Source organism: Sebastes umbrosus, chromosome 6, assembly GCF_015220745.1.
Source record: "Sebastes umbrosus isolate fSebUmb1 chromosome 6, fSebUmb1.pri, whole genome shotgun sequence".
NCBI classification, from domain to species: Eukaryota; Metazoa; Chordata; class Actinopteri; order Perciformes; family Sebastidae; genus Sebastes; species Sebastes umbrosus.
In genome coordinates this window covers 18,699,528-18,716,169 of record NC_051274.1, presented here as the reverse complement: position 1 = coordinate 18,716,169, position 16,642 = coordinate 18,699,528, and the positions used below count along the sequence as shown (strand labels likewise).

The following is a 16,642-nucleotide window of genomic DNA, read 5'->3' as shown; positions in this document are numbered from 1 at the left end:
CGCCACTAATTTGTGAGGGGAATGTCTTTGTAATAATTAATGACTGATATATTTGACTTCAGGACATCTCTGACTACATACATGCTGAAAATCAAACATTTTTACTCTATTAATTTAGATATTTACCAAATTAAAAGTCCCTAGAAGTGTATGATTCAACTTTTTCCCATGGTCTAGTGTAAAAATCGCAATAAATTGTTTTATCGAATCACAATACATATTGAATCGCCACGCAAGTATTGTGATAGAAGTGAATCGGGAGATGGGTGAATCATCCCAGCCTGATTTAAGAGTAGTAGTTCACTCTGTACAGTCTGTCACATGATCCTATTTCTGGAGGTTTTTGCTAAGCAGTGTCACTTCACTTTGCATCACTGTGCATTTGATCGGACATGTTGCCTTTCCTCTTTAATTGCAAAGTGTGCTGCATTCTCTTGTGCATTGTGCGACACCCTTAAATCACTCTAATCCCCTGGTAATTAGGGCTAATTAAAGGGGGGGTGGGTGTGTTGGGGGGGACTAAGGAGCTCATCAGATTTATACTCGGCGTCGAGTTTCTGGACAGAGAAGGTCATTCTTTGAAACACGGTGCAAAGCATGTGCTGCCTGTTGTCTCACTCCTTTTGTTAAAAAACGCCACTATGAAGCTTCGTAAATATGCCGCTTTTATGCACTTCAGTTTTTATTTTAAACCATAACATTCATCGCAGGCATTAAAAGCCTATTTTCAGCAGCATTAGTGGAAGCACAGATGGTGATGTTAATGACAGGAAAAGATTGAGGGAGCGAGAAAGAGATACGGTGAAATGAGAGTAAATAAAGAGAGACAGGGGAGATGAGGAAGGATAAGCGAGAGCAACACAGGAAAAGATGAAGAAACGGAGGAAGGGAGGACAGGAAGGAGGGGAAAGCTGAGCTATTGTCTCATGTCAAATGGAAAATGGGAGAGAGCAAGCTAAGGGGTTTCATGATTCGACATGTATGTTTTTATGAAGGTGCTGCTCTCGGCCTCCGCTCTTCCTCTGACACCCCTGACATTTTAAACACACACTTCATCGTGACTCAGAGGATTTAACCGTCATAACAATGACTGTCTCTCTGTGTGTCAGTGAATAACACTCTGTGTCTGTCAACAGTTGGCTGTCTGACTGTACAATTTTATAAAGTCATGAACTTCATTCAGCCTGAGCTGTTAAAAAAATGTGATGCTCCCTCAGGGCTCAAATAAACTTGCTGAACTTACTGGCACCCTTTAAAAAACTAATTTATTTGTGTGTATGTGAGAATGTGTTTGTCTGTGTCTGTGTGTGTGGGAGGACACTGTCCACTGACTTGACTTTGTTTAGGAGCTCATTCATTCAACCTGCCATGTTATTCAGTCGCTTGCACCTCCTGTTCTGGTCAGTTCATCTCGTTTCCATGGAGCTAATCTGTCTGTGTCTCTGCCCTCCAGTATACAGTATGGGCCGCTCTGTGGGTGGCGTGGAACGTCTTCATCATCTGTTTCTACCTGGACGTAGGAGGCCTGTCCAAGGTGAGAAATTTCAACATTTCCATCTGCTGTCGTCAGCCAAGTCGGTTTGTCTTTGTCTGCACTGTGATGAATGTTCTTTTCTTTCTGAGGTCACGGTTAGAGGCTGGTGGGGGAGTGAAGCCTGATTTATATTCCTGTGTTAAAGAGTTGCACCACCACTTACACTGTAGCTGTCTTTATAGACGCGTCGAGAACTTCGTCATAGACTGACGTACGCTTATTCCATGGCCACAGAAAATACTTCTTTCTCATTGGCTGGCGGTATCCGGCCTGAGGGCAGTAGTAAACAAGCTGACAACTTCTACATTCACACAGGTTACCTTCAGAAGGGATGACTACTGACAGTGATCACCCCAAACATCTTTGTTGTCACTGTCAGTGAAAATGCGTTCAGTTCGGCTTCGCTACCACAGTAACGACGCAGCCCGTTCTCATTCCCAGGGCGTCAAATACCAAGGCTTTGTCACGCCCCTCGGCGTCTGACACCAACGCACAAGGCACCCTTTAGCGCCTGTATGAACCGCACCAGGCTTTCAGTGAACTACAATGTGAACCCATCCGCAACAATAGTAAATGCTCTGAGAAAGTGCGCTGGGAGTGTGGTGACGTAGTTTAAAGAGCGAAAGACACACACCAGGCGGGCAGGAGAGTAGGTGGATGGGTCCAACAAAACATGGTTTTTAAACCAGGAGACTGCTGTTTGTGTCCTGTGTGTTAAGTTTCACTTTCACGTTACAATCTTCTGTTTGTTCGTGTCCGTGTTCACAACGTTCAGTGTCATTTTCACTTTACAAACGTAGTAGTTTTAAGCCTAAGCATGTTTTTTCCTAATCCTAACTAAGTGGTTTTTATTGCCTAAACCTAAAGTGATGCCATGGGGCGTCACAAAGCACCAGTATGTGACGAGTTGGGATGAGAACGTGTTGAATGAGGGCATCGCTAGCGAGCGCAACACATTAATCAGCCGGCAGATTAGTCTATAACAGTACAGTTTTATCACCATCCTAAATTATTGAACAAGATGAATTATCATGCCCATATCCGTAGCAATAATACTTATTATAGCTGCTACTTGGCAACAGTTAAGCTACGGTTAAAATGGCTAACCTTGGGTTAAACTGACTATAGTACGATCAAACAGGTGAAAAAACACATTGCACTTGTCTTTGCCAGGAAAAGGCCTCAAGTCTGAGTTTTTTCCCCTGAAAATTATTCAGTTTTAATTCTGACCTTGTGCCAATGTGTTTTTAACTGCTCCAATAAGAATTGTTGTTGTGAAATATAAAAGCATTGAAGCATTCTTGAGCTTTATTGGCAGTGAGAATATATTTTAGCCATAATTAGATACGATGCACTGCTTCCTGGTGCTTTGTGCCTATGTCAAGCCTGAACGCCCTGGTGTGAAACACAAATGCAGCCCGAGTAAACACGATTACTTGCAGTGTATAATGAATGCATGACGCCGCCATCTAGTATGAATCCTACACCAAACCATAAATCACTCCCTAACCTTTAGGAATCTGCGCGATGCACACCCACAACTGCTCGACACAGATGTATAATTTGGCTCGAAGAATGTTCCTTTAAATGGTTTGTGTGTGGTGCATCTCTGTTGACAGTCGCCTCCCTGTTGAGTTTCAAGTGGAAGCTCGCAGCTTAATAGGTAAATAATCTGGAAAAAAATCCTCCCTCCCAAGCCACCACACTCACACGTACACTCTTTTAAATCTTTGGGGAGCCCCCTGTGGTTCCTGAGTGCAGATTAGATGCGTATTTATCCAGACAAAGAGAAGTGTTTGGGTGGTCACCTCTCAACCTGTAAACGTATCCACCCTCCCTCCTCCTGACATCTTGTCTTCTTCATTTTTTCCCCCACTCTGCTCACTGCTCCTTTGATCTTTTCTAATTTATTCGGCAACTTTCATATCTTGCCTTTTTCATTTCAGCGTACTCCTCTCTCTCTCATCCTCCCACCTCCTCCTCCTCCTCTCCTCTGCTGGCTATTGATGGGTAAACTTGCCCAATTGCCCACCTGACCATTGAGAATAATGAGTTCATGTAGCCAACGCTCATCTCACACCAGTTCAGACAGCCAAAATTAATTTCAGAAACACCTTCCCAAGCTCGGGCGACTTTGTCATTGTGTGATAGACCATGGCTCCATCAAGTGTGTCTGTCTCTCGCTGCATATATATATGTGTGTGTGTGTGTGTTGTTGTGTGTTCTCCTGTGTGGTTCCTGCCAGAATAATGAGGCTTGTAGGGGCCAGCTGCTTGGGACTGAGGCTGGGCATTAACCCGACAGATGGAGCCAGCCTGGGCTCCCAGCTCTGCATATGGTGGCCAGGAGGAGAGCTGGCTAATGGAGCGCACGCACACACCCACCCACACACATCCACACCCCATGCACGACCAAACTTGGCACGCGGCTTTCTGAGAGGTCCCCAACATGTTTTATCATAAAACCGAGTCAGCTAATTCTGTTCGGCTAGCCTTGACCAATGTTGACAGGACCGTTCTGGAGGGTGTGTTTATATGTATATGTGTGTGTGTGGGGGGTTTGTATGGGTGGCAAGGCAGTCAAAGTGAGGGGGCAGGTTGTCAGAGTCATATGCCACATGCTCTGTCACCTCCTATTGATCCCTTATCCCCTCCCCCAATGGTGCAAGACAGACTGACTGACAGACAGACAGACCCCTGCTACTCTACACACACCTCTGTTTTAAACATTCACTCAAGGCTTCTCCTTTTTATTCATTCTCTTCACAGTCGGCACACAGCGACCGCAGACACAGAGCCTTTGGACATGTTCGCACTAAGCTGTCTGAATTTAAAAAAGCTTCTTTCACACTCCTGAACTGAGCGTTTCAAAAATGTTTTCCAATAAATAAAATATGAAATATTAGGGGTGTAAATCACAAGTTTCATCACGATACGATATTATATCGATTCATTGGACAATGATACGATATTTGTGGTATCACAAAGTCTGCCACGATACGATTTCAATTCAATTCAGGGGCCTGCGATCGATATGTGAGGGATAATGTACAACGAGCCGGTCATTGTTGTGAAATAAACCCCAACAAGGCGATGCCGTACATTATCCCGCTTATTACACGGCTACTTACTTAAGAAATCAATAATTTGACACAGAAACGGTACCGCCAGAGTCTGACATCAGAAGTGCATCCCTAGCAACGGTCTGTTATACATAGCAACGGTCTGATATAAAGAAATAACAGACCGTAGAACGCTGTGATTGACCAATCAGAATCGAGTATTCAACAAAGCTGTGTAATAAGGGACGATATCATATGTCCATTTAACACAATCAGTTACATTTATATCAACTCACAAAAAGCAGTTAAAATATGATTTGACAATTTTATTTCTGGGCTCTTCCAGACATTTAAATGAAAAAAAAACATATTCTTTTTAATAAGAAGAATTTCAAAATAAGGGCGTGTCTTAAAGATGATGTTATTTATCAATGTTTTCCCTTTGCATCGATATATTGGATCAATGGTCATTGAATCAAAATATCAAACCGGATCCCCTACCCAGCATGTTAAGCTCTGATTCTAACAAATCTCTCAATAATTTTCTCATATTTCACTTTTTTTTTTTTTCTCTTTTGATATCAGCAAAGAACGATACACAAAACGAGTCACGTATCTGAATAACAAACATATCTGTCTGGCAGCAATTGTTGATCCACCACTTTGCTCCAAATCTAAATAATCTACAGATGACTATAGTCTAATATAGTTATAGCTTGTGTTACCCAAAATTGTTTAAAGCTAAAACTAGACTGATCTGATTATGGATATGAAAGAATTCACAATCAATTTGACTTGATGAAATTTGAGAGTGAGTGAATCTGCGTCTAGTGTGGATTAACATATCCCTACACTGCTTCTATCTCTGTGATCGCTCATATAAATTGCCAATATAGCTGATCACACAATACAGCGTTATCAATAACCCGTATTTATGTTTGTCAGATTGCTTTGTGAGCATTAAGTAGGGATTTGAAGGACAGCCCAATGCTGATATGGACACAATATTTTCACATTTAAATTAAGTTTTCTGATTCATCCGTCTCTGTGTGGATGTAGTCCCCAGCTTTCCTCTCTCTCTCTCTCTCTCTCTCTCCCTCTCTCACAGACAGTGACTACAGACTTTATTTTAGACATGCAGACCACCCTCAACAGTCTCTCTCGCTTCTGAATCAATATGCAGCCACCGTGCATGCACACCTTTATGAAATCTAAGTCAATATGAGACTCTCGTCAGATCCAGAAGAGTCTACAACACCCAGTTAGTCACTGAGCTTTGCTCCCCAATGTGATCACACAAACACAAACTCTCCTCTCTGTATTTCAGAAACAATAAATCACGAGAAATAAGATTCTAATCATTTGATGTTTAGCTTTCATAAAAAAAGCCCTTGTGTCTCCGGTGATTCCGGTAATAGCAACGTCTCCAAATATGTATTGACTTTTGTTAAAGAAAATAGTTTGAGCAGTATCAGTGGACGAACCTTGAATCTATGATATGGAGAGATTGATTTATGCTTTGGGGTGCATTGGAGCATAACAATAACACTCTTGACAGTAAGTTGCCAAAAGCCTCAATATCGACAGTCGCGAGTGCGGCTGCAGCGTGGATAGAGATGGTTTCCCTAGCTCGCAGGCTCAATCAATGGCATCTGTCAAGTCATTAGTCTTCACAATCCTACCTATTGACCTTCAGCTGCCCTTGTTTTTGTGACTGTGTGAGACAGAATGACAGAGAAGGAAAATGGAGACAGAGGGAGTTGATGAGTAATCAACATGAAGAATAAGAGGGATAATAGACAGCAGCAGCATTTTAATATTGTTCATGACTGTTGTTGCAGTTGTTCCCACTGACTGCACAGACTTCTGTTGTTGACGGTTGTTGATATCAGCGATAAGTATGTGTTGTCGGTGTGTACATGTAAGCGTGAGTGGGGGTTGATAGGAATCAGAGATGTTTCCTGACAACGCTCGGCTCTGTTAATAATGCATGTGTTGTCACTGAGGGGCAGATGCGGGGTTAGATTGCTGTATTGGGGTATTGATTGGTGTGTGCGTGGGCTCATATGGCTCTGTGCAAATTGAACATCGTCAGAGTGTACAAGAGCTACATGCATACAATGCTTGATCTAAAAGTTGCGGCACTGATGTGGTACAGCTTAAAGCTGCAGTTGGTAACTTTGAGCAAATATGATAAAAAAACGTTTTTTTTTTAATAAAACGGTCACTATATCCAGACAATAGTGCATGAGACGGGTAATCTGTGAAAGAATCATGTGCCTCTGTGTCCAATTAGAGCCGAGCAGTCTCTACAGCAGCTGTCAGTCACTGCTCTTGAAGGTCGTGGACTCCGATCAAACGGTCAAACTAGGCAACGCTGATCAATTATGAATCAATATTCTGTTACTGTAATGCCTATTTCTCACCTCAAATGTTTTCAGAAACATCTTGACTGTTTACTGTTTAGCTGTAAAATGAGAAAGTTTGTGACCCAGCCACCATGTTGAAAACAGCCCAGCCAAAACCAAGCACCACCCACCAGCCGCCCACTTTCTCATTTTACAGCTAAACAGTACGCTACAAGATGTCTCTGAAAACATTTAAGGAGAAAAATAGGCATTACAGTAACAGAATATTGATTCATATTTGATCAGCGGTGCCTAGTTTGACCGTTTGATCAGAGTTTGCGAGTTTTGCGAGAAGTGATTGACGTCGTTGACTGTGTTAGAGACTCTCCGGCTCTGATTGGTTGTTTTCCTTCGGGCATGTTAAAATCTTGCAAAATGCCATTAGGAGCACAGGAGGACACTGATTTGTATCTGTCTCATGCACTACTGTCAGGATATAGTGACCATTTTATAAAAATAACTTTACTTTATCATATTTGCTCAAAGTTGCCGACAGCAGCTTTGAAAAGTTCTGAAACGGTTGGCTCCGTCTAACTAAGGTTCATGTCCTCGTAACCTGCATCTCATGGGCTTTAGGCGAGTCATATGTGTTGTTAATCTTCAGTTAGAACTCTTAAAAGGTTGGTTCACCCAAATTATGAAAAAGAAAATCTATTATATTCTCACCTACCTTTTGGTGGTGTTTAGCCATGCAGATATTTTTAGTTTTATTTGTCCTGGTTCTCAGTCTCTGAGAGTTCTGCCTCCAGCCCGGTACATTTGTAGGGCTCACAGCACTGAGAAAAAAAAACTACATTTAAAAACATTCAACAGCAACTTCCTCTTTCCTGAAACAATGCCGCTGTTACTCTGGATAAACCACAGAACACACTGTCAACAGTTTTCAGAGGGATTATTTATTCACTAGGAAGTAGTTCCAAAGAAAACTGTTGACTGTGACGTCTGTGGATTATCCTGAGAAACAGACACATTGTTTCTGGAAAGACACATTGCTGTTTTGAATTAAGTGTATTCTTTTCAAAGCTTTAAGCACCACCAACACAATTGCATCCCCGTCAGTGCTACGGGGTGACAGCAGGAGTCTTAAAGACGCTGGGCAAATGAAACCCAAACTATGTACATGGCTAGACACAGCTCATGGTAAGTAGGAAAATGTGTTTCTAGCCATGCTAGCGGCACGTCATCTAAGGATGGCAATATCGGTCAGTCCACCACTTTGGTCCAGATTGAAATATCTCAACAACTATTGGATGGATTGGCATGAAATGTTGTTCAGACATTCATGGGAGGATGAGAGGAAGAGAATTAATGAATCCTGAATGATCTCCTGACTCTTCCTCTAGCGCCTCCCTGAGGTTGACATTTGTGGTTTTTAGTGAAATGTTTTAGTTAAACTATTGTGTGGACTTTGATCATTTAAGCATACTCTTACGCCGAATTCACAGCAGGTAGCAGCGAAGTGCGACTCACCGCAATAATAACATTTTTCTGCGGCCAGGAGGTGTTTTCATGGGTTTCAAGTGGGAAGAACTTCTTTGTAGCATAAGTCAACATGTCACAGAAGTCACAGGATCTGTTTACCGATTGGCTGGGGGAATTCTCTGCAATATGCCGCTAAAAGTTAAACTTTTCTCAACTTCTGTTTGCTGCACATCACCGCAGAATCAAACGGCCGCAGCTTGCCGAGCTCGGGAGCGGCCGCCGCAGCTTTTCATAGACTTTCCGTGGCAGCTTGCCGAAGGCTGCACTTCGCCGCCGCTCTTGTGTGAATTCAACGTTAGTCTAGTTTGTAATTGGTTGAACCAACCCTTTGAAGAAGAAGAACACTGATAAAAAATACATCAAACATCTATCGCAAGTGTCCAGAGATAAGCCCCCTGCCGCTTGTACAACATCACCTGTGATCCAGCCTTGTTTTTCTCATAAAGAATAAATGAACATACATCATAAGTAATGAATAGCGTACCAAAAAAAGACGTTTTTTTTTTTCTCCTTTCAGGACAGTGACCTGCTGACATTTAACATCTCTGCCCATCACTCCTGGTGGAGCGAACACGGGCCGGGCTGCGTGAGGAGAGAGATGCCGCAGGCTCCGGGGGTCCCCACCACGGAGAGCCACTCCTACATCACTGTCATGGGCTGCATCATGGACTACCAGTACATCGAGGTCGTCCATAGCGGCACGCAGATCCTCATCGCTGTAAGTACTCTAGCACTGACACCTTCGCATGCAGGAACATGTAATGCCACAGGAGCTTCATCATACTACACACTTAACACCAGCAGCGGCCTCTCTCACCGTGGGATTCATGTGTGTGAAAGGTGAACATGATAGAAAAGGAAGGTTTTTGTTTTCCCTTCAAGCACTTTTCTCAATAGACTTCCACAGCGGGTCTGTTATTTTGTCTATCGCCGCCTCCCTTCCTCTGTCCCGGTCACTGAATGAAAAATTGATCTGTTGTTTTGTCTGACTGAGGCTCAGACTTGCCAGCTGCTAACAGGTTACTCAAACACTGGAAGGACTGTTATTGTCCTCTTTATACAGCACTGTTTGAATACACCAGAAACGCACATCCTGCCAAGACAAACATTTGCACACACTCATGTATGACTGACTAAACCCCACGTTGGACGGGGGCCAGGACGTTCTTAGTTGCCAGCACAGCAGGTACTTGGGTTCAGACAAGCACATTACCCACATTTACTCACAGTAGCACGCACTTTGACTCCATCGCAATGCACGTAAACACATCCACACCTATTTTTCCACACTCATTGTTGCTTTAATACACGTGGAGTGGATTTAATGGTGGAGGCAGGAGGCAGAGAGAAAGAGAGAGTTAACATGCATCAGCTTTATCAGCTCTCAGTAGGTTATAGAACCCTGTTGGTTTTCATTCTTACCAACTAATCTTAAAGGTGCCATATTATAAAAAAGTGAGATTTTAATGTTTTTTATTATAAAGCCGTCTTAAGTCCGATATAAATACTGTGAAAGTATCAAAACACTCAATCCACAGGGAAATACACACAGCCCGTATTGAGAAACTCTGCATTTGAAACAAGCTGTCAGGATTTCTGTCCATTCGTGATGTCACGAATATACAATATTTAGACCCTTGACATAATTTTAAACATAAACATTCTAAATGCGCCCCAGTTTATTTCCTGGTTGCAGTGTGTATGTGAATGTCATCATCTGACAGGAAGTACACATGGACCCAAGCTGTTGCCTAGCAACGCGATTCTGTTGCAATTCCGTCAAAATGCGCTAAAACGGAGCGTTTCAGACAGAGGGTAAATACAGGTATATTCAGGCAGACAGTATAAGGAAAATAAAGTTTTTTTTGAACATTATAGCATGTAAACATGTTCTAGTAGAAACACAAAATACAAGTGTGAACCTGAAAATGAGCACAATATGGGACCTTTAAATGTTAATTTACATGTGGGAGATCACAGTGAATGCTATTAACTACAGGGTAGATTAGAAGACTAGCAGAGGGACCCAGTGTTGAGAAGCACTGGATTGTACCATTCATCCCATCACCCCCATGGTAGAGAAGTAATAAAATGGCTGACCTCACTTTATAGCCCCAACTCTCTCACTGAACTCATTTGCCCCTGCACTATAGCCTGTGAAATGGTTTATTCCTCTCCTCACATGGACTTTTACTCCTCCATAGGAGATGGCAACACTTTTTTCGCCTGCATTTTTTCATGGTATTGTCCAACCAAGCATGCAACACTTTCTCCGTGGGAACAGGTCCCGAGAGGAGCAGGGCAATTGGTGCTGAAATCCCAGTGTCACAAATGGCATCATTTTCCTTGCACCCTCACTTCCTCTCAGGCTAAAAGTAGAGCGCTGCTGAGGAAAATAGAGTCCTCTGAGATGTCCAATCTTGTTTTGGTTTGTCCTTTCTTCCTCTCTGGTGGTCCAGACAGAAAGAGACAGATGAAGGAGTGAATGAAAAGAATAGGAAGAAAGCGGGGTGTCCCTTTGTCTTTGTTAGAGGGGTTTCAAGGTCGCCGGGAGAGGCCATTAAATATTTAGTTTGGGCCTCCGAGGAGCATGTTTCATTAGGATGAAAAATGTGGATCCATTGGCCAGTAATGGAGGCATCGCTGTCTGTCATCTATCTGCTCAGATTCATCACGAGCTCGAAGGAGAAGCCGCTCAGAAGTGAAGCTTTGATAATGTCAGCCCTGTGTTGTTGCTTATTGCCGCTACAGGCTACGTTCAGTCAAAAAGTAACTTAGAGGTTTAAAGGATGAGCTTGAAGTGGAGGCAACCTTTTCAAACTGAGATAATGTATTATTCATTGCTTCATCACTGAGGGGAATATTTTGCCTTTTATATTCTTTGTTGCCTTCACTGAAACACACCCATCCATCCTACAGCACATATTGTTATTGAATAGCTTTGGTTTTCTTTTACTGTTAGAATAATGACTGATTTCCCTGTCGGTATAGTCAGCAGAAAATCCACACACACCTCTCTCTATCCTCCCATCATCCTGTCTTCTTTTTTGCTCCTGAGCAACCGCCTTCGCTGTTAAATAAAACAAGTAGAGTCTGAGAAAACATCTCCGGTGAGATGGAAGAAAGGTACGAGAGAGAAGAAGAAGAAGAAGAAGAAGAAGAACTGTGCAAGATGTTCAGTTTACATCTGTGTAGACATAACTCTTACACACTAAAGGGAGTAGTGAGAGATGTCATGGGGTTGTGAGAGCTGCTGAGCTTCTTGTAAAATGCGCACACACACAGATATCGTATCATTTAGCGTAGGTTATTGCCCCCACAGGCAATGCTTTCTTCTTCTGCCTCCCTATTCCCTGGGATCCTGCATTGGGAGGATTGTGTGGTAGTTGGCTAATAGGAGGAACGTCAGCCTGCGTCATTCTCTCGCTCCATTACTCATTTCCTCTCATTTCGTATATACTTCTTCCTGTCTCCCTTTCCTGCCCAGATCATCTCACACTGTTTGACCTTCACGTCAGTCAAACTCCCACCAAATTATATGACAAAAATGACAATGCACTCTCTCCCTCACTGTCACTTTTTCTCCTTCTCTCGTTTTCTCTGGAGCTTCGATGGCTCTGTCTTGTCCGTCTACTGACTGTGGTAAAGTGTAGTTTAATGCCAGCGTAGTGTGGGGCCCCCTGGTTGATTAGAGGGGTCCCCTCAGCAGGCCGGGCGTGGGCAGACCCCTGTGATTGGGAACTGTGCTTGCCTATAGGGTTCGGTATGTGTTTTGTAGTTGTTCAGGTTCCCTGAAAACAGCATGGCCACCCCGCCCACCACCTCACTCATCCAAAAGGTCAGGGTGCTCGATTTGATAAGTCCATTAGTCCATATTTGTGTTTTCAAACTCTCATGCTGAACAGTCATCACCACTGTGGGGAATATGTGCCTTTTTTTATTCGTGTCTATGCTACATGGGGAGCCAACCGGAGAGATCTTTGATGTTCTTCTGTTTGAAGTGCAGTAATTTGTCTGGAATCAGTGAATGGCGATGCATCGCCCGGTATAATACTAGCATTAAGCACCTCCGCGATATGTCAGCGCTGACATTGCATTGTAACTGCTCTGTAAGATTTACAGCATCTGCTTCAAAGGATTATAAAGATCCCAGGATTAAAAGACTGATGATGCAGTAGTGAGCGGTTGTTAGGTCTGCTGCCAAAAAGGAGGAGGAGAAGAGAGAGACCCAAAGACCAGAGGAGAGAATTATTCTCCAGCAGGCCACTGAATATATACCGGGCCACTCGCAGTACATCTTAACAACATGACTGCCCACCATTATACTTCAAAGGCTGTCTCCTTAATTGTTAATCTGTTTTGCAAGGAAATGGATTTTCCTCAGATTAATTTTACTCTAATATTTGGTCTGTTTAAACTTCTGAGAGTAGGCAAGAAGAGGACTTGAAAGTGAAAAACAAGCAATATTTAAGAAGTAAACCTTCTCTAGCGGCATGTTTGCTTTTCTTTTTGCATTTTGAGTGTGTACTCTCGTTTTATTTATCTGCTTGTTTCTCCTTCTGTCCATTTTTTTCTTGGTCCACAGAGCCCCATTTTTCTACCCTTCACTAATGCCGCATTTCCACTCCACTGTTACAGCGTTACTCAACTCGACTCGACTCGCTCTTTTTTGGTTTTCCATTAGATAAAGTTGTGGACAGTCACTTTTTTGGCACCACTTTGGTCGAGGTTCCAAGCGAGCTGAGCCGATACTAGAATTATTTTTAAATAGTCAAGCTGCAGTCAATAGTGACCGCAGTTTTTTTATTCACTCGGCCCAGATCTGGAAAAATGTCAGCCTGCAAAACTATGCCGTACAATACGGCTTACAATTGACTAATGGTACATGTCCACAGTCTCCGTCCTTTCCATGCTTCCTATTCATTGTCTATGTAAGCAGCCGTGCAATGCATTCTGGTAGCATGGCGGCGCGATTCGGGAGACAGGGCGTCACATTGGCCGCTCCTCATTTGAATAAAGTTGAGGCCTAGGCTACTTTATGCAAATCACATGCGTCCGACGGGACTCGCCGCTTCTGGAAACTCCCGAGAAACTTTTAAACTAAGTATTGTCGATCCAAAATAGTGACAGATTCAGCAACTGCATTTTCGTGATATAAGAGAAGAAAGTTCCCAAACGAGCCGCTATATTGTTTCCAGTTTGAAAGCTGGGAGCAGCAGCCCACGAGGGAAAGCGTTCATCCAGGTGCCCAGTGGCTTATGTCTAGTGGCAGCCCATCAAGCGTCCAATGCTGGGAAGCGAGGCGATCCCTCGCTATAAAAAAACGCCCCGGTGGACATTTACCATAAGTGCAGACCTTCCTCTGTTTGTTTGGTTGCCGATAAAAGGATCCAGTGAGTGTCGTGTTGTAGATGATATCAAGGCAGTTTCATGCTGTGTCGCTACGGCGATCAGCTAAGAATCCTGCCTACACTGAGAGGGTACTATCTACAGTGGAAAGCGAAATAGAGAAAAGGACCTGGAACCAAAAGTGAGTCGAATCGAACCATAAGTCGATCCTCATCTCAAATCTCCTGTATAGGGCTACATGTGACAAACAAGCTGCGTTTTCTTTCTTCACACAGCTTATATTTCTACACGGGCAGCCTCTGCCGTAGCTTTTGACATCAGCATGCTGTTATTTGCAGTTATTTGATGTGGAAGATGCAAATCGGCACCACAGACACTTAACAACCCCATGTGGCCCTGTAAGCCGTATAGATCTGTGTGTGTGTGTGTGTGTTAGAGCAGAACAGGTGGATGCGGTCTCTGCAGTCCCTATCTCATCATGTTGTGTCATTAAACATGCAGCTGCCCACACACAAACACACGCATCTAATTTTCTGCAGAGAGGCCTGCGCCTTATTGTTAGGCAGAAAGTCCTGTGTAATTAACCTACAAGACATCTGCACCACCCCTCTCTCCCTCTCTTTCTGCTCCTCCTCTCTCCCATGTGATATATTTCACCTACAAATTCCTTTCATTATGGTGCACCAGGTGAATTTTCTCCTGACACTGAGGCACAATCAATAGTGTGTTAATTAGCTTGTAGATCGACTCAGATATCCTTCACTGCACACACATGAGCACAGGCCAGTCAGCTGTGGAAATTAAATAATAGTAAATAACAAAATGAATTCATATGATATATACATTCTCTATATAGGGCTGTAACTAACAGTTATTGATTAACCGGTTAAATAGTTTTTCAGGTAGTCGCCTCTAAAATGTCTGAAAAAACTGAACATAGAGCCCATCAAATATTTTTTGCATCTTCAAATGTTTGTTTTGTCCATCAAACCGGCCAAAACTGAAAGAGATTTTTTTGACTATAATATAAAACAGACTTTGGTGATCCCCTGACTAATCCTCTCCGCTACCAGCAGGTGAAAAATGTAAGTTATCTTGTGAAATATCTTCATGTTCCCAGACGATTTATCCTAATATGCTCGAGCGCCACCATGAGGTTGATGGTTTCAAGTGAAACGTCTTTGTTGACAATTGGATGAATTGCCATGAAATTTGCTTCACACATTTATGTCCCCCACTGGATGAATTGGAATCACTTTGGTTCCCCTTTTCATGTAGCGCCATCATCAGGTCAACATTTGAATTTGTCCAACAAGCTAATTAATATGGTAAACATTTATACCTGCTTAAAGGTGCTATTGATAACATTCAGCCACTAGATGTCGCATTCTCCCTCCCCCGTTCCATTGCATTTACTTCACAACAAGTCATTGCCGGGCCCTTGCCATCAATCTCAGCCATTTATCCGTTTTTTCCACAGTGACGACCCAGAGATACCATGTGATACCAACGTTGTTTTACTATTGGCTCACAAACCTTGTTAGAAGTGGGAATCAAACGTCAGATATCAAACAAAACAAAACATTCATTTTGGGCTTGCCAACATTTTTTAAATGATTAATTCACAATCATAATCATTTTTTTTTCAGGAAAAGCCATACTTTTATTCGGCACCTTTCTAAAGGCTTAATTTTTTAAATATTCGTCTACATAAAAATGTTATCAATAAGACCTTTAACATCCATGTCTTTAGCATCTTGCTCAAAGTACCGGCCCGAGTACCCAAGTACAGACTCTCAGAGCATGGCTGTAGACTCTTAGGCTTATTGCTTGATAAATGACTCAGATGATCAATCCATTATCAATAAATATAAAGGCCCATAGTTATCAATATATCAATAAATATAAAGGCCTGTAGTTATCAATATATCTATAAATATAAAGGCCTGTAGTTATCAATATATCTATAAATATAAAGGCCTGTAGTTGTTTGCAGTGACAAGACTCATTACTGATTTTTTAATGTTGTAGAAATGGCTCGACAGACACATCCAAATAATTGACTGTAGACTTGATTCATTGGAGTTGTAACTAAGAAGAGTGCACACTTCTAATCATGAAACAGATCCAAGTCTATTAGACTGATGTTTACAAGTGACTGTGCATCGTCAAAGGTGGTGATGTGTCTTTCTGGACTGGCACATTCAGTATACACCTGACCCTCATTAGCTTATGCAAATACAAAGTAACCTTCCTTTTTAGCTCAGACTGCAGCTGTCCTCCTTCTCACGCACACACACACACTGAATGTTTGTGCCTTGAACTCCTTTTTGCCTTCATTATCTGAGAGAAGAAGCCGAGATAATGCTGAACTATCACAAATACCTCCTTTTAGTTTCCTCGGCAAAATAGTAAATAGTAAATGAAGTCCCACTGGAGGACAGCTTTGCTTTTGATGTTGTCCCAGATCTAGCGCTGAACTCTTTGTGCTCGTTTTTTTTCGCCTTCTGTCAGTTGTCCAGATCGCCGTTCACTGCTCAAAAACCTGCAGGGGAGACAGGGAGGAGGGTGTCACTCGCTGTTAGAGCAACAATAAAACAAGGACACATGGAGAGGTGGAGGAGAGTAAAGATAACAGAGGAGATTTGCAGATTGCGGGGTGACAGTGATGTGGAGACCTGTGTTTAAAAAGTGACTTAACTTCAAGAAAAAAGTCTAGAGAGCAAAGGAAAAAAAAACCCCCCACAAATGATTGGCAGCTAAATGAGTTGGCTTTAGTTTGGCACGTCCTCTCAGGCAGACTGACAT

At 42.7% G+C, this 16,642-nt stretch overlaps 1 protein-coding gene across 3 annotated transcripts in view; it reads left to right on the top strand.

Annotated features, from left to right (window-relative positions):
* Positions 1–16,642, top strand: part of nkain4 (sodium/potassium transporting ATPase interacting 4) — a 54,812-nt gene that overhangs the window by 20,834 nt on the left and 17,336 nt on the right. For all 3 annotated transcript variants that reach the window (XM_037771468.1, XM_037771466.1, XM_037771467.1), the window contains exons 3-4: positions 1,454–1,534; positions 9,003–9,203. In XM_037771468.1, coding sequence (XP_037627396.1) covers positions 1,454–1,534; positions 9,003–9,203 — 282 coding nt within the window. The remainder of the gene's footprint in view (positions 1–1,453; positions 1,535–9,002; positions 9,204–16,642) is intronic.